We start from the raw sequence: 21432 nt of genomic DNA on the forward strand, positions 1-21432 counted from the left end.
CAGAAAAATTAGAACTGAGCTGTTTCAGTTCTTGATTATACTGTAGACGAGAGGAATGTTTCAAGAATAGCTAACCACTATTCTCAACCTGAATTTAGGGGGCCACAGAGTTATGCCTCATGCCTTCCTATTTATTAAGGAAATACATATTATATTCTATAGCCTATGTTTCTTTAATTACGGGTCTATATTTTTGTGTAGAAAGACAACTTTGTTTTAGGAGAACAATGCAAAATTCAATTCTTCCATAATAGTCACATATAATTATCTAATTGGTGACTAAGCAGCTTTGCAAAAATGAAATAGTTAGATACCGTGTTTCCCCCAAAATAAGACCAGGTGTTATATTAATGTTTGCTCCAAAGGACGCATCAGGGCTTATTTTCCAGTTAGGTCTTATTTTCGGGCAAATACGGTACTAAATTGTCCGTCTTAACTGGGGCTTATTTTTGGAGTAGGGCTTTTATTATTACAAGCATCCTAAAAATCATGCTTGGCCTTATTTTCCGGTTAGGACTTATTTTTGGGAAAACACGGTAGTATATAGTGCTTCATATTAATATATGTACTTTCTCTAATTATGCCTGGGATGGAGTTCCACTTTTCATATTACATTTGGCAAAAAGTTGGTCACATCTGCAGTGTATTAGAAACTGAAACAGCATTGGTGCTGCTGGCAAACATGCTGGAAACTCTGAGAAATTACATCAGAACAACTGCACACAAAGATCTCAGAATGAAGAGATTTGCACAATCACAGAACAATTACCAAAAAATGGCTTTGTTATGACGAAGAAGCACAAGAGACCTTTTCAACCAGAAAGCAAATGTATAAGTTATACAACAGATGCTGTGCATATTGAACTGATTAGTCCATAGTAGTCTGAATTCCTCCAATATATTTTGGGCACAAACAACTAATAAGCTGAACAGCAAAGTATTACTATATTACGGTGCGGAAATCTCCTTCTGATAACACTTTTTATATTAAGCCCCACAAACTCTATATTCTGAATCTCTAAGTAAACATATGCTAGCAGTTTCTGATATAAATTCAACCGACCTTCTATTACATGCAGTCCTAGAAAACAGGTAGTGAATCAATGGGTTACTTCCTGTAAAATGCAGTTTCCACATTAATGGAACAGGATGTCAGAAACAACTAAACACTTAATGCAAGTCAGGGGTGCACAACTTGTAGTTCCAAGACTGCCTCTCCAAAGATGCCACTGAACTAATAATAGAAGAGGAAAATGAAATACGTGCTAAGTAATCGTACTAAGTGCAATTCATTTAATTAAAATTAATTCATTTTTATTTTTTTCCTCTACCAGGATCCAGTTTTTTGTCTTTGGCCTTTTCAAACAAAATGTCATTGTTCCAAAAACACATAACTGAAGGAGGAAGCCAAAGCTGGTTTAATCAGATCCACTTCCTTACACTCTGGGAACGGAGTAAACAATTGTCCTATCTGAAGGATGGATCTGCAATCTGATTGGGAAGACTCTTGAGCCACATTACTTACTGTAGATTGTGGCACAAGATTCAAAGATTCTACTATTCACAGGTTATGGCTGATGTTTTCTGTCCCCTTGGTGGATTTATTTTGTGGATATATGCTTTTATTATTTTATTTTATTTTATTTTTGCTTATCTAAAATTTCTTGAGAGTTTTTATGATTTTCTTTCCTACTGCATTTAGGATTTTATGGATTTGGTTTTATTATACAAGTATTATTATTATTATTGGTTGCTTTCAAATTTATTTCTTTTAAAGCCAGATACTGGTTTTCTGTTGTTGTCCTGTGTTAAACTGTTCTGTGACCTAAATTCAGGTTTTTGTACCAGTTTCCTCTTACATGGGGAAGTTTTCATAGAAACTTGAGCTGCTACTTCCTCACATAAAACAGTTGTGCCTTACATACAAAGAGAACCTGGGACAATCAAATTCCTTTTCAAGTTCCATATTGATGCAGGTTTATTGTATATTTCAAACAGGCAAAACTTCATAAACAATGACCTGCCTAATTAGAACTTTGTGAGAGAAATAAATATTATGATTAAAAATATTTTAGAATTTATAAGGGATATAGCAGGGTTATGCACATTTTGAAAATGATTAGAAAGAAATATTTTAGACCTCAAAGAAATGCAAAATCTTCTTTTCAGGCTTTTGTGCAAAAAGATGCTGCTTTCTTAAAGAATGGCTTTTATCTGCTATTTTAGCAGGAGCTACGAAGGATTCCCAGATTATGCACCCATTCCTTAAGGGGGGCCAGTACCCTATCAAGAGTAACTATTAAGACTAATGTCAGTTCTGTGTATATTATTTAGCACTGCACAATTTCTTCCTCCATTTGCACAGTTATGGGCTCTTTTGTAGCAAAGAGAAAGCAATTCAAAAGGTGATCTGCAAAAATCTACAATGGCAACAATATCTGCAGATCTGGAGGCCTCCTATTCAGTACAAAAGTAAGAAAATCTCAGGTGGGATGTTTATATACTGCAGTTGTCCCCAAATTAGTTTCTCCAGATATGTGGGATTACAGCTTCCATCATTCCCAGCTATCATGCTATGACAACTACAGCACCTTATGGGAACATTTCTATGACAACCTACAGTACCCTACAGGAACACTTCCTGTCCCTAAGAAATAGAAAATGCGATATTTGTATTGTTTTCTAAATTGAGCTAATATAGTCTGTAATTGTGATTTTCATATATTTCCAATCTGTCAATAAGCAGAAAGTCTTTTGTATTTCTTTTTTAAAGTTTGCTTTTATAATCAGCTTTGGCTTTGCCCTTTCCAAATGAAATGACAAAAATAACAAACAAATTGAGTGATACTTATATAATGAAAACTGAGCAATAAGAGTCATACACAACTTAACGTCCTGCCAGAGAACAGTACAGGGAGAAGCAAAATTATTCTGTGGGCCTCTTGTCGGTTCTCCATGCCAAACCTTGGATCAGAAGAAAACAGCTGCTTTTCCTTCCTGCCTGGCTGTCTAAGTTCACCAACATGTTGAAGCCAAGTATAACTTCTTACTTTGGTTTTGAATTCTGTGGAAGCTCCATATTCAAAGAGTAACTTCACTATATCATTGTGGCCTTGTTGTGCAGCGAAGAATAGGGCAGTGGCACCGGTCTAAAATGAGAATCAGAAATCCCATAGATTAGCAAATATGAAGGGGCATTTCATACAAAATATATGTAAGATATTTAACAAGGATGTTGATGGAAGTGCTGAATTAAACCAGAAGTCTCTAGCAGCAACCATTCCTAAATTAAGACATTCCCATCAGATTATTCTTTTGAGGATTCCAGGATGTTTCCTTCATGTATCAGAAAGGCATGTCTATAAATTACATTTATATGCTATCCATATCCCAGCAAATCTGGGAAGCTAGGAGCAGGAACATAGTTAACTTTGCCCATTCCCCCAGCCTCCGTTCTTGTCAACTAAATATAGATAAATCTTTCTTCATGAGTTATTTACAATGTCTATGGAGATTCTCAGTCATCCAGGTAATGGTTTATTTGCTGGCAACAAGCAGGTCAGTGTTGTAGGGCTTAGTCTGAACTTGTTTTGTTCATCCAAATGCTAACTGCCTCCATACATTGATTTGAGATTAATACAATTCTAATATAGCTATGTAACCAACACTCATATTATCTGCTCTTAGATTTGTAGACAGGTCCTACTGATAATGAGAAAAATTCATGGTAAGTTAAGACCATGCTTAATGTTTTCAAGAATATAAAGTCTGAACCGACTACATGTAAGCATAAACATATTTTACTATTGAAGATCATCTACACTCTCATTTCTTTTTTGCCTGCCAAAACATTTTATTCACCAGTGAGTTTTATGCACCAATCAATTACACCCTCTTATTTTCCACTATTTCTGCCTTGTGCTTTCTTCCTGTCAAGTGTGATAGTTATTGATGGTAAACAGTTCTGTGGATTTATGTATCCATGCAGTAATCACATCAAGTATATCATACCAATCAACTATGTCCAATGCAGGCAAAAACTTTGTCCAATGCAGGCATAATATTTTAATCACAGCAGAAAGAAACAAGAGCTTTTAGCCAATCACTGAGTATGCTGTTTCTCATATGGCATCTGTGCCTTTAACAGCCCTGGGACAGATGCATCCTACCACCAATAATGACATGTAATAATGAAAAACTGCCCACCTACTATGAATTGGGCAGCCATCTAACATCTGATACATTATTTCATGGAGGACAAAGGAGCATTGCTAAGAAAAAAGTGGCAATGAGATTAATAATTTTTATAATGTGTTAAAAGTATACAAATGTAGTGAAAACTATGCCTTTGAACAAGATTAATTGAAATACAGTAATGATTTCCTTATCACTATATCCTATAACCCTTCTCATGCAAGGACTTAAAGACCATAGAAAATTGAGGATTAAAAGGGTTATTAGAAACCCTATTCTCAGGAAAATGTGTCTCTTGTTCAGTCATCGCCCTTGATTATATAGAAACCTAACAGCGAGTGCCTGAAATCCAAGAAAATTCAGAATATCAAATCCATCATGTTTTGTCAAAGATATGATTAGTAGTAAAACTACTACTCTTTTCAGGCCTTTTGTCAGCTATACAAACCAGGATGAAATTTTAATCTTCTGGGCAGTAATTAGGTTGTATCTTATGAAGTCTCTCAGCTTAGTTATAGGTTCTTTGAATATGAAAGATCTTCCATCAGCAGAATGGGAAGGAACATATTCCTGAAGATGCTCCTAATATTCTGAAGCAGGAGGAGTCTGGAAAAGCCATTTGTAGAACAAACAAATCAGTTTTTCTTTCATTCTACAAGTGGAAACCTTGCTACATCAAAGAATCTCTGACTACTGAGAACATGGGACAGCATTTGTGAGACTACAGTAATAAAAGGTGTACAAAAGTAATAATATTTTTAAAGTAATAAATTATCCTTAATGTCTATAGCAGGTTTGAAATATGCAGTAGGGTGCTGAATTTTTAATTAAACCAATCCCTAGGGATAATTCTTTTTTAAATACAGGTTAACGTACCTCTCTCTGAAGATTAATATCAGCTCCTTGCAGCACCAGTTCTCGCACACATTCTTTGTGGCCATAGTATGATGCTACCATAAGGGCTGTTGAACCAAGCTGGGCACAAAGCAATACAGTAAATACCTTAAATATGTAAATAAATCCTGAAAAATGGAGCCTCCTTTTATTTTCTCTGCAGCTTCAGGCTCAAATGGAAGACAAAATACTTTTGGGCAAGTCTGTATTTTACATTGTTGAAATCTACACCAATATGCTTATAGACAATAAAATAAAAGAGAGTATTTGTAGCTCAGGGTTGAAATGAAGGGTCCTTGGTGCTCTCTGAGCTTGGTTGTATTTTTTTGCAAATGTTTCATTATCCAAACTAGGTAACATCATCAGTGCTAGTAAGGAATGGTGTTTGCTATCAACTTATATTCTAGTAGCTTGCCCTGTCAGAGTTGGTAGGAGTTTGATTTGGTTGGACTGTTTATTGTTAGCTTGTTTAGCAGTTCCTTGACTGGGGTATTATTTACTTCTTGACTGATTTAATCTTGGTGTTAAATCTATGCTCATCTGGGTGTTGATTGCTGATGGGAAGGTGTTTTGGTATTTTTGTTCCTTTTTTGGCTTGATTATCCTTTTTGCATAGTATATAGATGTTGTTTATATCTATGTATCTACTGATGGCCAATTTGTCAGATGCCAGGGTTCAAGAAATTCTCTAGCATTTTTTACTTGGATTAATCTAAGATGGTCATGTTTCCAGCTGAAACTATGGTTAAGACTGTTCATGTGTTGTAAAATTAAAGGGTTTTCATAACAGGCAACAGGGAGAAAGCAGAGCTGCTTAACTCATTCTTTGCATCAGTCTTCACACAAAAAGAAACTATAGTCCAACATACCAAAAAAACCACTGCAAAAAACAAATTAGAAACAAAAATTAAAATAAGCAGGAAAATGGTAAGAGAGCACCTATCCGACCTTGACGAATATAAATCACCGGGACTCGACCCAGAGTTCTGAAGGAGCTGGCAGATGTTATCTCAGAACCACTGCATCATATCTTTCAAAAATCCTGGAGCATCGGTGAAATATCCAAAGATTGGAAAAGGACTGATGTGGTTCCCATCTTCAAGAAAGGGAAAAAAATGGACCCAGAAACTACAGACCAATCAATTTAACATCAATACCTGGGAAGATCCTAGAAAAGATAATCAAAACACAGATCTGCAAACAACTAGAAGCAAACAAAGTTATAACTAGTAGCCAACAGGGGTTTGTTAAAAATAGATCATGCTAAACCAATCTTATTTCATTCTTTGATAAAGTGACTAAACTAGTAGACCAGCAAAATGCTGTGGACGTAGTATACTTAGATTTTAGTAAGGCATCTGATAAAGTAGATCACAACCTACTCCTTGGTAAGCTAGAAAAAGGTGGAATAGACAACATCACCACCAGATGGATCTGTAGTTGGCTGGCAAACCATACTCAATGAATAGTCCTCAATGGCACTACATCCACATGGAGAGAAGTAAGCAGTGGGGTACCACAAAGTACTCTTCAATATCTTCATAAATGACTTAGATGAGGGAACTCATCACATTTGCAGATGACACTAAACTGGCAGGAGTATCCAACACACCAGAGAACAAACTCAGGATCCAAAAAGATCTTGACAAACTTGAACAATGGGCCCTATCCAATAAAATGAGTTTCAATGTGGAGAAAATCAAAGTTTTACATTCAGGCAGGAAAAATCAAAGGTAAAAGTACATATTAGGTAAGACCTGGCTTAAAAACAGCAACTGTGAGAGGGACCTTGAAGTCCTAGTGGACGATCACTTAACTATGAGCCAGCAGTGTGCAGCATTAGCCAAAAATGCTAATACAATCCTGGGTTGTATAAACAAAGGCATAGAATCAAGATCATGCAAAGTATTAGTACTGCTTAATAAAACTCTAGTAAGACCACACCTGGAATACTGCAGCCAATTTTGGTTTGTTGTTGTTGTTAGTTGCGAAGTCGTGTCTGACCCGTCGCGACCCCATGGACAATGTTCCTCCAGGTCTTCCTGTCCTCTACCATCTTCTGGAGTCCATTTAAATTCACACCTACTGCTTCAGTGACTCCATCCAGCCATCTCATTCTCTGTCGTCCCTTTCTTCTATTGCCCTCAATCTTTCCCAGCATTAGGCTCTTCTCCAGTGAGTCCTTCCTTCTCATTAGATGACCAAAGTATTTGAGTTTCAACTTCAGGATCTGGCCTTCTAAAGAGCAGTCAGGGTTGATCTCTTCTAGGACTGACCAATTTGAACGCCTTTCAGTCCAAGGGACTCGCAGGAGTCTTCTCCAGCACCATAGTTCAAAGGCTTCAATTCTTTGGTGCTCAGCCTTTCTTATGGTCCAATCAGCCTTTTCTTATGGTCCAACAATTTTGGTTACCATATTACAAAAAAAAAAAAGATGTTGAGAGTTTGGAAAAAATTCAGAGAACAGCAACTAAGATGATCAAAGTCCTGGAGACTAAAACATATGAAGAACGGCTGCAGGACTCAGGTTTAGCTAGTCTAAAGAAAAGAATAGGGTAGACACAATAGCAGTGTTCCAGTATTTGAGGGACTGCCACAAAGAAAAGGGGGTCACATTATTCTCCAAAGCGCCAGAGGGCAGGACAAGAAACAATGGTTGGAAATTAATCAAAGAGAGAAGCAACCTGGAATTAAGGAGAAACTTCCTGACAGTAAGGACAATTAACCAGTGGAACAGCTTGCCTCCAGAAATCGTGGGCGCTCCATCACTGGAGATTTTTAAGAAGAGGCTAGACAGTCACTTGTCTGAGATTGTATAGGTTCCCCTGCTTGAGTATGGGCTGGACTAGAAGACCTCCAAGGTCGCTTCCAGTTCTATTCTATTCTACTTCTGACTATTACTTGGTGTTCATGGATGCATTCTGCTTTTCTTCTGCCTGTTTGTCCTAAGCAGTGGATGTTTCAGTCTTTACACTGTTGGTTGTAGATCAATCCTTTTTCTTCTTCTGGGGATGCTGGGTTATTTGGTTTACTTAGGATGTTTTTGAGGATTTTAATTGATTAGTATGCAACATTCCCATCAACGCTGACAGGGCAAGCCACTAGAATATAATTGAGAGCCAACCCCATTCCTTACTAGCATTGCTACCTAGTTTGGATAATGAAACATCTACAAGAAAACAATCAAGCTCAGAGAACACCAAAGACTCTACATTCAATATAATTTATTTTTTATTTATTGCATATATGCTTCCACATTTTTGATGCTCTTTGACCTTCCATTTTCCCCAGAAAACTTTACCTTCCTCAGAAACTCAATGGGGAAGCCAGCAGGGAGAGCTGCATGTTGCTGAGATAAGTCTTCCTCACCCATGCACCTCCCTCCAGCTCCTCTGCACTTGTGTCATCCTGACCAAAAGCACACGTCTGTGCCCCCTCCCCAACCTATACAGCACTTCTCGCATACCCTCTTGCACCCTCCCACTCCACATAGCACTTCTAGCACACCTCACTGCAACTTCACACACCTTCTCCCTTGCTTCCTACACACACACACACACACACACACACACACACACACACACACACGGCACAGTCTGCCTTTCAGCAACTTCCTACCAGCTTCTGCATTGACTTTGGTTATGAAGAATCAGCAGAAACTGCTTAATGTCCATGTGATTCAGTTATTGATGGCTACCAGACTGCTGGGGCTACCATCACTAAGAAATGCTATCGCAGTTTGTGATCGCATTGCTTAGCAATAGAAATTCTGGTTCCAATTCCCACCGTAGGTCAAGGACTACTTTATATTGGTCCAAATGCCACTCTGAATCCTGGATTTTTTTCACTGCCACTGTAACTTCAAACAGTTGCTAAACAAAAGGTTATAAGTCAAGAACTACCTGTCAGAAGCATAATATTTCAAATCATCTGACAGAAATGTTTCAAACTTTTCGAAGAAACCATAGTGAGACAACATACGAATTAAGGCTATAGCACTCATTAGCACTTTCCAATCCTGTTCCTTGTGTCACAGTTTTCATTCAAATAGCACTCCTCAATTCTGGAATTCCCACTGAAATCCCCCCCACCCCCCCCATTGTTAACAATAAGTCAGTAAAGTGGAAAAAAAAGCGATATTCTCTTTAAGGAAGAGAAAAATATGGAAAGTTCCAAGCATGGAACTGCAGTTAAAATTTTTTGGCAATTCCTTTTAAGCAAAAGTTAGAAACTAACACCAATACATTCCTCGGTATTTGTGTCTTTCCTATCACAGTGTATTATGAAAACAGAGGCAAATCATATGTTTTTCCATGGAGAAAGCCCTTACGCTATCTTTGCAGTCCACATCAACACGCCCACTATTGAACAACAGCTGAAGCAATGCCAAGTTTCCTTTCCTTGCAGCCCAGAATGCAGCATTTGCAAGTGGTGTCTCCTTCTGTTAATAAATCCAGATATAACAAGAATAATTAAAACCTGTTTCATGATATTACATACAAGCAGGTGAGTATCTTGATAAACTTTTACCCCCAAATCAAAGTTATTACTTATCTTTAATAGTGTAAAGTAATATTTCAATAGTTTAATAAATGCATTGGAACTTTAAGAGATAGATCACTATTAAACAAGCCCCCAAAAGAACACATACATATTTATCCTATGCACAATAAATAATGGGAGCCTATTAGTCCAGATGAACACATTGCCATGCAAGGAGGTTAATGAGGGGATAAAGAGATTAGGAACATAACTGCATTATATCCTACATGCCTGCAGACTCTGGCTAATCCCCACTGGCAGTCTAATTTTACACCAGAACTACTTCTGATACACAAATGCACAACATTTATTTGCTGACTTCAGTATTCCCTGAGCCAACAAAGGATTTACCTGCCTCTCCTGCAGGTTTGGTATAGTGTGTTATAATTGAGTGTTGAGATATTTATTACCCTCAAATCTCCAGGGAGCAAATATACAGTATTTTGAGAGGTTATGATAAAACATTTGTGTAAATTTATGGGGACAGTATGAAAAATCCAGCATTTTATAGTATTATGTACTTAAAATACTATCTTGAAACATAATACAAAAATATCTAGCTGACATTTATCTGTTTATTGGAGCATTGGCATTTTTTCAGGCAAGATTCAATGACACTACAAAAAAAGGAAAGGAGAGATCCTACTTAGTAACCCCTATGCAGTGAATAACTACTCTTCTTTTGCTATAGAGTTGAGAATAGGAAAGCCTATCCTGCAGGCAAAGAGGCATCATTCCAAGGTGCCATTTGCATTCATGGGGATGTAAATATGTGGACTGACAGGGGTATCTCAGGGATGCTAATGTAATGTCCGTTCATTCCCTTCTGATAAGGCCCTTTACTAACATCAACCAGAAAACATAACACTGCAACCTGTAAAAGCCCGATTTAATTCAGTGGGGTTATTCTCAAACAAATATGTACTGGACTACAGAAGAGTAGCATTAATCTCCCCATTCCTGAATGATAATCCGGCCAAGTGTCTCTAGTGCTTTCTTGAATTAGGAATTATATTTAAAGCAATTAGAAATTTATAGTACCAAGTAATCCTCGACTTGCAACCACAATTGAGACCAGAAACCAGAGTTTCCATTGTTAAGCAAGGGGTTCTTAAATTAGTTGTACCCAGGGCTTTTTTTCTCATAGAACGCCCAGAACGGAGTTCCAGCACCTTTTTTGGATGGAACCTTGTAGGGTAGGCCAGGCGGGTTGTATGATATGTGTGAGTTCTGGCACCTTTTTTTTTTTTTTTTTTTAGAAAAAAGCACTGGTTGTACCCAATTTCGCCATGGCCGTTAAGCAAATCACTGCTGTTGAGAAGTGAATCATGTGGTCATTAAAAAGATCCATTTTCTTCCTTGATTTGGTGGTTGGAAGCTGGCCGGTGATCACGTGACTCCAGGACACTGTAACCATTGTAAATATATGCGAGTTGCCAAGCACCTAAATTTTGATTACATGACCACGGGGATGCTGTGGCACTCATAAGTGCAAGGACCACTAATACATTACTTTTTTCAGTGCCGTAACTTTGAATGGTCACTAAATGAGTGATTGTGAGGATTACCTGTATATTAAATGCGATAAGCAAATTCATGAAATTCTAGAATGTTACAGACAGTCCTCAACTTACAACAGTTCATTTAGTGACTGTTCAAAATTACAACAGCACTCAAAAATGTGACATATGACCGTTTTTTACACTTATGACCACTGCAGCATCCCCATGATCACGTGATGAAAATTCAGACTCTTGGCAACTGACTCATATTTATGATGGTTACTATGTCCTGGGGTCATGTGATCCCCTTTTGCGACCTTCTGACAAGCAAGGTCAGTTGGGAAGCCAGTTTCTCTAACAACCGTGTTACTAAATTATCATGGTTGATTCCCTTAACAACTATGGCAAGAAAGATTGTAAAATTCACTTAACAATTGTCTCACTCAGCAACAGAAATTTTGGGGTTCAATTGAGGTCATAAATCGAGGATTAACTGTATTTATTGCAAACTTTTGCCTTGTTCTCCATTCAAGGGATTTTGGATTTAACCCTCAATACAAAGACCTGTTTTAAGAATGAAGTAACAGGTAATGGGAATGTTTTCTGAAACCCTGGAATCCCACTATCAATCAACTTCCCTTCACTTGGAAATAAATTGCATTCTATATTCTTCTTCATCATCATCATCATCCTCATGATCCATAATCAAAGAACAAGAATATGTAAAGATATACATTAAAACAGATGAGAAAACTAAATTTAAGTATTATCTAATTATCTATCTGGCACATTTGATTATCCAGAAAAAGTATAGTCATTCTTCCTTTTCAAATTATCATGGCTATTAGAAAGATCTGCTAATCAGGCCAGATAAAAAGGGCAGTGCAGATGTGGAAATCCACTGTGCATCAGTAACCATTTTCTCTGTTAGATAATATCTATGGAGTTCCCATTCACCCAGGTCTGTCAGGTAGTGCTCTTACACAGGGGTTATTAAATCTTCTTCCAGTGACAAGGAGGCCAAGCATAGAGTCTGGTCAGTGTGAAGATTTTTCTATGAGATAAGACACAGAATGTTGGCTACATACCTAACACAGGAGAATGATTTTTTGCATCAAGTCTTTCCCATGTAAGTAAGGCCCTCATAGATCATGTAGATCAGTGGTTCTCAACCTTTTTAATGCCGCAACCCCCAACTGGTCGTAAGTCGAGGACTACTCAACCGGTCGTAAGTTGAGGACTACTCAACTGGTGCAGCACCGTTTGCAGAATGGGACTTTTGGCGGGTTCAGCAGGGCAGAGAAAGCCTGGACAATTCCTATTGGCTTTTGAATGCCAATAGAATTAGACTCTATTCAAGAGAGTCTATTCTATTGGCTTTCAAAAGCCAATAGAATAAAAGGGAGTAGCACAGCTAAGGAAAAGGGGAAAAAAATGGCAGACTGTGTTGTTTGGCGACCCCCGTGAAATGGTCGTTCGACCCCAAATGGAGTCCCGACCCACAGGTTGAGAACCACTGATGTAGATCATAATCAAGGAGACAATACTGTACCATAAATTAATGCTGAATGAGACAGCCTGCATGACCAATGTATTTGAAAACATATTCCAAAATCAGAACAATATTACCTTAATGCTTTCCTCAAACACTGAGAACCCACACTGTCTAAAGAAAATAACTTTATAATCCAGGTGGCAGAAGATTGGTAGGAAAGATGGAGCAACAAGAACTAATTCTTTGGGCGAGCACAGGGATTAATTTGAATCTAGTGGTTAAGGAACCAGGCTACTGTTCCTTAACTACAAGACTATGAATTCCAGCATCACCTTAGACATGAAGGTTAGCTGGGTTTGGGCCAGTCACTTTCTCTCAGCCCTCCCAGAGAAGTTGTTGTGATAAAAACAGGAAGAGGAAGGTATATGAATTTGAGTTATTTCATAATAAGGTGGGATACAAATATATGATCTCCTTATATAACTTGAACCTCTTGGTGCTGTAAAAATTGTATTATTTATTTGACAAATGTACACAGCTGCCCATCTTACATTGAACTCTGGGCAGCTCCCAGTCAACAATTAAAACAATATCAATTATAAAACAAAAACCATATTAAGGCTATTAAAACAGTAAAAATGAAAAACATGGCTCCAAAGTTAAACTTCCAACATATAATCCCTAATTAAATTCTTCCACCCATCTCATCCTATCCCAGCACTATCCCTTTCCCAGTATGAGGGGGTCTATGTATCATCAAGAAGAGCTTTATTTGGAGATACCTATGTAGGTCTCTTCCTGACATGGAGGGATTCTGTGGATAACTGCATAAAACAGAACTTTATACATCTTTATGTATCTTTCAGTGCAGGTAACTAATCCAGTTTAAAATATCTTGTTATGGTAAAGTTGTCATGTGGAGAAATGCACCATAAAGATTTAGAAAAAACTCTTCTGATTATGGCTTTCAACCCATTGAAAAAATTAACAGGCAGAACAACCCTGCCTTGTGTGGCTTTTTTGCCAGATGGAGTTATAGCCAACTGGTTTCAGCAAAAATTGGCCAGGAATCTAGTTATATATATTTTAATAATCAGTATGTTATTTTTTTAAAAAAATCCAGTGAGTTGCTTTTGGGGTGCCAAGACTGCATATGGAAAGATTGATGATGATGATGATGATGATGATTATAAAATTCAGGCCTACCAGTGTTTCCTACCAGCCTCCATCAGACTTACCTCTTAAACTCCATTGGAGTTGGGTGACTAATGCATTTAAATAAATAACAATTTATGTACTCTGCGGAAAGATCCCTCCCAGAATGCTTCTCTGACTGACAGTTCTCAATGACAACAGACTTTGCACCACTTTCCGTATAAATTCAAAACAAGCCGTTTCCCGTGTCTTTTGAACGCGAGCCGTCTCCCTTATAAGTGACATTAAACGGAAAGGCGGGGAGGGAGCGGGGTGCGATGACTTCTTGACCGGACTCATTTTCTATCTACACGCACAGAAAACCCCGCGGGTCTAAGATGAATGCAGACAAGAAGGACTCGCCCCAGCCACACACGCTTCATCTTTCAGCGCTTGCCTCCACCGCCAGCGGCGAGCGGTGACACGCCAAAGATCGCTTTTCTGGAGCAGCCGGTTTCTTCCCCGGCTCCCATGTCGTCTGCTCTTCTGCAACCCAGGCTAACGTCAAGAGGCAGTCGCTCCACCAGGCCTGCGCCGGCGGCTGCCTGCAATGTTAGCGGGAGAACAGCATTCGCAGAAGCAGGCAGCATCGGCCGGCACAGCTCGACTGCGGACTTACCTTGAAAGACATCTTGAGCTCTCTAAGGGGCTCATGCCTATCACCAGAAGTAGAGCTGCATGGTCTGGCCGCCCGGCTGCGCTTCCTCCCGGCTTCCCTCTGGCCCTGGCAGGCTAACGTTCGCTCGGCAGAGCAGCTTGAGCAGGGCAGCGCTTGGCTGCAGAGAGCAGCAGCCCCACGCCCGAGCCGGCGTCTGAGCAACAGCGGCGGCTGCCTGCCAGCCAACCAGCAGCACGAGGCCCGCTTTCCCTCGCGAGCCGCAGGCTCTGCTAGCTCATCGTTGTGCCCAAGGAGGATTCCCGCGCTTTGTTGGGTCACGCAGGAAGCGGGAGTTGCTGAATTAGCAGAACTCTCGTGAATGGATCGGGAGACGAGGCTTTTGCTCCTGGCCGCCTGCTCACCTGCAGAGAAGACAAAAAGTGGGGGAGAACCGTGTTGGGCTATTAGAGGACTTGTGCTACAGGAGTACAGGTAGTCCTCGACTTACAGCCACAATGTTGAGCCCAAAATTTCTGTTGCTAAGCGAGACATTTGTTAAGTGAGTTTTGACCCATTTTATGACCATTCTTGCCACAGTTGTTAAATGAAACACTAATTGCTAAATTAGTAACATGGCTGTTAAGTGAATCGGGCTTCCCCATTGACTTTGCTTCTCAGAAGGTCACAAAAGGTGATCACATGACTCCAGGACACTGCAACTGTCATGAGTTACTTGCCAAGTATCTGAATTTTGATCATGTGACCATGGGAATGCTGCAAGTATCGCTAAGTGTGAAAAAGGGTCAGAAGTCACTTTTTTCAACGCCATTTGAATGGTTACTAAATGAACTGTTGTAAGTCGAGGACTACCTGTATTTCATTTAAGCTATTTACACTCCACTTTTTGCATATTAAGCAGCTAAGAGTTTTTAAAAAAGACACGTGAAAATATTTCAGATTGGTAATGAAAAGCATTTAAATGTTATTAAGCAAGAAAAGAGCAGCAATGAAAAAGTTGAGTTCTTCTAAAACAGGAATGGACACAGTGGATTAGAGGAACTTTATTAAGTACATTATGTTTTCCAATTAAGTTCTACATATGTGCTACACTCAAAACACTACAAATCCTAGTTTACAATAGTAACTAGATGGGGAAAATTCTCAATAAGCTGTCTTTCATTATTTTAGTCTCATGGATTTTGAGTGCAGAGGTACCAGTTTGTTCCTAACACATGAGCAGAAGAACAGCACGTATGGTACAGTCTTATCTGAAAGATCATTTTGTAATAATAAATAATATGAAATTACTATTGTGACGACATTGTGCATTTATTTTATAGTCCAGAAAGGAACAATTTTCATAAAACACTTTGGGATTTAACTTCTGGCATATATACACAGAATTGGATTGCATGGTATGTCACAAAACAATACCAATTATGCAGAATTAAATAAATATCAGGTTATGACTTTGTATCTGAATCTCTGAGTAAAATAAATTAAAAAGGTAATTATAAAAATGATTTACTTGAATTATTCTACAATCACATTTTCCTTTTGTTCCTAGACCATCTCTTTTGGATTAATTTACAGAAAGCAATATTAAGTCTTAAATCAATGTTAAGTCTATGGAAAAAACTGAACTAAACAATATACTGTATTTACTTTTCCATTTTAGTTAGAAAAGCTTTTTCTTGCTTTTCTATCCTACCTTTCTTGCAGAGTAGGATAGATGTTTGCTTCAGAACAACAGCAACAAAACAACAAGGAAGATCTCGATCGAAAGTTTATATTGAAATAATGATTTATGGCAACCTATAGATCATATGGAGCATTTTCTGTATTTTCAATGACTCTTGGCATCTCCTAATTTCCACAGCAACCAAGAATGCAAGAAACAAAATTGCATTGTGCATGAGCTGAAAGCCAATCCTGAGGCATCACAGTGAGAATGATGAACATTTCTTCAGAAACATGCTCTAATTTAGAAGTAAACAACCTTTTTGGACAGACGTGCACATAGGCAATTTTAGATCATATAACAACAACAACAATAATAATAAAGTTGGAAGGGACCTTGGAGGTCATCTAGTCCAACCCCCTGCTCAGGCAGGAAACCCTACACCATTTCGGACAAATGGCTGTCCAGTCTCTTCTTAAAAACTTCCAGTGTTGGAGCATTCACCGCTTCTGGAGGCAGGTTGTTCCATTGGTTAATTGTTCTAACTGTCAAGAAGTTTCTCCTTACTTCTAGGTTGCTTCTCTCTTTGGTTAGTTTCCACCCTTGCTTCTTGTCCTGCCTTCAGGCACTTTGGAAAATAGCTTGACTCCCTCTTCTTTGTGGCAGCCCCTGAAATATTGGAACACTGCTATCATGTCCCCCCTCGTCCTTCTTTTCGTTAAACTAGACATACCCAATTCCAGCAACCATTCCTTATGTTTTAGCCTCTAGTCCCCTAATCATCTTTGTTGCTCTTTGCTGTACTATTTCTAGAGTCTCAATATCTTTTTTACATCGTGGTGACCAAAACTGGATGCAGTATTCCAAGTGTGGCCTTACTAAGGCATTGTAAAGTGGTATTAATATTTCACATGATTTTGATTCTATCCCTCTGTTAATACAGCCTAGCACTGTGTTGGCTTTTTTGGCAGCACTCTCATAAAGAATGCCCTCTTGGCAGAAATGAATTATCTCTGGGCACAAATCAAATACATAATAATAAAAAGGCTCCCCTGGGACAAGCAGCTATTTACCTAGCCGTTTGCCAGAAGACAAAGAATTGAAGTTGTTCCCTTTAGCCTTCTCTACTACCCATTGTTTTTTTTTTTCTTCCCCTGGGCAGATAAACTACCAAACAAAGCACTGGGTTCAGCCATCTATTATTTTTTTTTAATTCTCTAAGAATGTGTTTGGAGTCGAAAGGACTTTTTCATTAAGATGAAAGCCTTGTAGAGTGCCAGCTTCCCATGTAAGTTTTTTGAGTTAAAACAATCTTGAAAAATTCTAAATGAGCAGAGAATTTGATGACCTCTGCTGAAACCAATATTGATTTGGAGACAAGTACCATCACTTGTTTCAAATTTATTTTGTGGAAACATACCTATCCTTTAAAATCTTGTTGCCACCCACAAACTCAGAGTAATCCATGTAAAATAATTTTGTTGAAGTTTAAACTTACATAGACATTCTTGCCTCTCAGGTGTACTTTACCAGACATTGTAATAACAGACTCGATTTTATTATATTCTATCTCCTAGATATTCAAAAGAGATAAACTATTATGGTCAATTAAAATATAATTTAAAACAATCTATGAACAGATGGTATAGAATCTGTTTAAAGAAACATATCAACTAAAGTAATCTTCCAAGCTTAATTATAAAATGACTTGTGGTGGCACAATGATTAGAATGCAGTACTGTAGGCTAATTCTGCTGATTGCTGACTGCCAGCATTTTGGCAGTTCGAGTCTCACCATTCAAGGTTGACGCAGCCTTTCATCCTTTTGAGGTTGGTAAAATGAGGACCCAGATTGTTGGGGCAATATATTGAGTCTATGAATTGCTTAGAGAGGGCTGTAAAGCACTGTGAAATGATATATAAGTCTAAGTGCTGACTTCTAGTTAGGTGTCGTGGTGTGACGGGCGTAAGAAGATGGGGCTCTGTCTTCCACGTTCAATTTCACCTAAAAAGAGTCGAAAGTCCCCCAGAGAGGTGACGAAGAAGGAGAGGACCCTCATCAATCACGGTGGGGGGAGGCCCTTCCGTTTGATCTAAGGAAGCCCTCCAAACCAGCAGGGGAAAGACTGTCTAAATTTGTGTGGCCCATCAGAAGCTGCTGACAACCGAAGATAAGCACTAACTAGCAATTTTTGAGCTACGAGGATGGAACTGGATGAGACTTTAATCTTCTTTTTATGACTTAATACTACTCTCCTGGAAAAAAGAATGCCCAAAGCAAAGAATCCTCCCTGATGAGAGAGGGAAGGGAAGTTTTTGCTCCACTCCCTCAGGAAAAGAAAAGTGGCAAATTAATTGCTTTGGGGAAAAATAGAGAAAACTACAAGATCAATTTGGAATTAATACAGATACATAGCTTTGAAATTTGGGGACTAAAACTACCTTTGAGACTTTTTTTAGAAAACATATTTAAAGTCTGTAAAATAGGCTTGGATTTGGAAAGCTTGAAGATGATGTCAGTGACATCTGGTGGTGAATTATGGTACTACAATTTATTATGCTTAAAGGAAACGTGGCTTGAAGCCTGGACTTAGATAAGACTCTTTGTTGTTCCTGGAAACTTTCACTTTTGCAGACTGCAGCTGGGAAAAGGGAAAAAAAACTCTTGGGCTACTTATCTGTTTTGGGGACCCTATTGGACTATAAAGATGGTAGAAAACTATCTTTCACTTGTCTCCAAAGACTCCAGCTTGATATACCAACAAGAAAATGTTAATGGATCTCAGAAAGAAATTCTATGTTGAAATCAATCCAAAAGACAATTGTTTTATTTCATGATGAGACTAAAATAATGCAAGTGAGATAAAAGAACAATTTTCTAACTTAAACTTACAAATCCAGACAATGACTACAAAGAAGGAACTAGTAACCCGAAAACAGAAGGAAAATTAGAAGAAACAGATCCAAAGATGGAGGACAGATGTTAAAGCTGTTAGGAAAAATGTTGAATATTGACAAACAAGAAATGAAAAGTAAAACTGAAGGAGAAAGATGGAGGCTGTTTAATGAATATAAATGGGTTGAGTGTTCTTTCAAAAATATTTCAATCAAATTCTCTTCCTCATTCCAAATAATATATACAAAAACAGAGGAAGAATTACTTGATTATTCAAATGCACTGACTTGGAAAGTTATTTGGCAAAGGAAGAAAGCTAGAGTAAGACTGAAGAAAATAGAGGTTTTGACCTATTAGATGGGATATTATACTATTAAACAGTTTGAATATGGTTAAGAAAATAGATAACTGTTAGAAATAAAAGTATTATTATAATTAGAAGGATAGGATTTGTAATTAGAATATTATACTTTGTTATGAGATGGAAAATATGAAAATTCTAAAAGGATTTGAATAAGACATGCTTTTGATTACCCAAATATAATTTATTATGAGAAAATTATAAGCGACAGTTATTTTGAACATTGATGGGAAATTAAAATTTTAAAAAAGCAAGAAAAACAGGATATTGATTGAACAAATGGATGTTAAGTGCAAATGCAATTGAGATATGTTCTGGCTAAAAAAGATATTATAAACTGACACTATCAATATTATGTATAATACCAGAAAAATGTGGTGAAGTCTATATTTAATTGTATATGTATTAACAGTAACAAGAATTGTATTTGCTCAGTGAGGAAAAATACATACCACCGGAAGAAGAGAGGACCAAGGAAGTGCTGGATGGTGTAGTATTGGAACTAGACTGAGAAAATTAATATGTACCAGTGAATTACCAATGGACCCAGACAACACATTGTTTATTAAGTACTCATGATTGTAAAATTAAAAAAATAATAAAATATTTATAAAAAAAATAAGTCTAAGTGCTATTGCTGTTCTGGCCAAGTTTCAGTTGCCTTTCTGTTCTCATCCTCCCTCTTTACAAGTTCATTTAGGTGTATAGCTCCCTTTTCGTATGGTTGTGCCCAATTAATACTTTTTTGTTTTTAACAGAACAAAATTATTTCATCACAACTATCAAGGAATATTTCCATAGATATCTTGTTGTCTGTTCATGTGGGCAACAACTGTATTCCATAATTAAGCTACAGGCCTGAAATCACATATTTTTCCTATTTCCACTCTCTTACTCTGCTTGTAGCAATGATGGAGTCCTGCAGACTAGAGGCAGGTAATAAGGCAGAACTTAGGGCAGGAAGCAAAAGCAAGAGGATAGAGACATGTAGACTGATTACAAAGGGGAGAAGAGAGAGACAGTGGGAATATACATGTGTACTTTATAAAAATAGGTGAGTATGATATCTTAGGTACCACCCGTTGCTGACATAGAGTTTCCTTTAAAAGAAATGCAGCACTGAAGCTTGTCTATATTCAGAAAATGAATTTATAGTTGGAACTTGGGTTGATAAGGTTCACTATGCTGCATGATTAATGCTGTTCAACATATCTGAAGTAATGCAATAAAGAAAACATATTCATGCTTGCACAGACACTAGATCTCTCCCAATCTGGATAACGTAGGAGACATTACCTGTGCATAAATCTATTAAATAATGTTCATAAGTATTCCTCATCTATTCTTTGACTTAACAGTGAGCCACTGGCACATATAAAGATCTATTTCACTATTGGTGCATTTTTGTGTTTCAGGTTTTCTTGAACAGAAACATACACAACTCAGCATCAGATGTTTTAAGTTGATCTTTTAAATACAGTGGCAAAAAACATTTGTCATCACTTTCCTCAGCTAAAAAGTTAGGAGGAACACTGGCAGTATTGTACTTTATTAAAAACAGGATATGAATTACAAAAAAAGATTTAACACTACTATACTGTATATTAGACAAGATACAGTAGAACCTGGCAATCTGTCATTTAAAACAAGCAGACTGGAATTGCTGATGTCCATTATTCTCTATCAATACCTGTTGACATAAAATGTAATATGTAGATTTGGCAAGATCAGTAGATTACAGAAGTCAGTTCTAGTCTTTCTATACCAAGATACTTATTCCTTCAGTTCTAAAGCCTGCTTCTGCTCTGTGCAAGATTTTCAAGCTATTTTGATTATGCTTTTTTAGAATGACAAATGTTTATTTTCTTTATGTTGGTCTGGGTAAAACTCCAATTACATACTAGGGAAAAAGTGTAATGTACTTTGTGCTTAATTTTTTCCAAATAATAAAAAGCCAAATGTTGAAATGCTGTATACAAAGATGACTCCTTTCTCTTGCCTACTTTGCTTTCCTGGATTAGAATAGCATGAACAACTTTCTTGTATGTTTTAGATTAGAAACCAACTCTTAAAGC

The 21432-nt window shown here is 37.7% G+C and overlaps 1 protein-coding gene across 1 annotated transcript in view; it reads right to left on the bottom strand.

Annotated features, from left to right (window-relative positions):
- The window catches only part of ANKRD29 (ankyrin repeat domain 29), a 33387-nt gene extending 18372 nt beyond the window's left edge, over positions 1–15015 (bottom strand). The window contains exons 1-4 of the mRNA XM_039328623.1: positions 14441–15015; positions 9419–9529; positions 5071–5169; positions 3051–3149 (exon numbers count right to left, since the gene is read on the bottom strand). Coding sequence (XP_039184557.1) covers positions 3051–3149; positions 5071–5169; positions 9419–9529; positions 14441–14452 — 321 coding nt within the window. The 5' untranslated portion in view covers positions 14453–15015. The remainder of the gene's footprint in view (positions 1–3050; positions 3150–5070; positions 5170–9418; positions 9530–14440) is intronic.
- Positions 15016–21432: the final 6417 nt, after the last annotated feature.

Source organism: Crotalus tigris, unplaced genomic scaffold, assembly GCF_016545835.1.
Source record: "Crotalus tigris isolate CLP2741 ecotype Arizona unplaced genomic scaffold, ASM1654583v1 scf7180000024382.2542628, whole genome shotgun sequence".
Taxonomy (NCBI): Eukaryota; Metazoa; Chordata; class Lepidosauria; order Squamata; family Viperidae; genus Crotalus; species Crotalus tigris.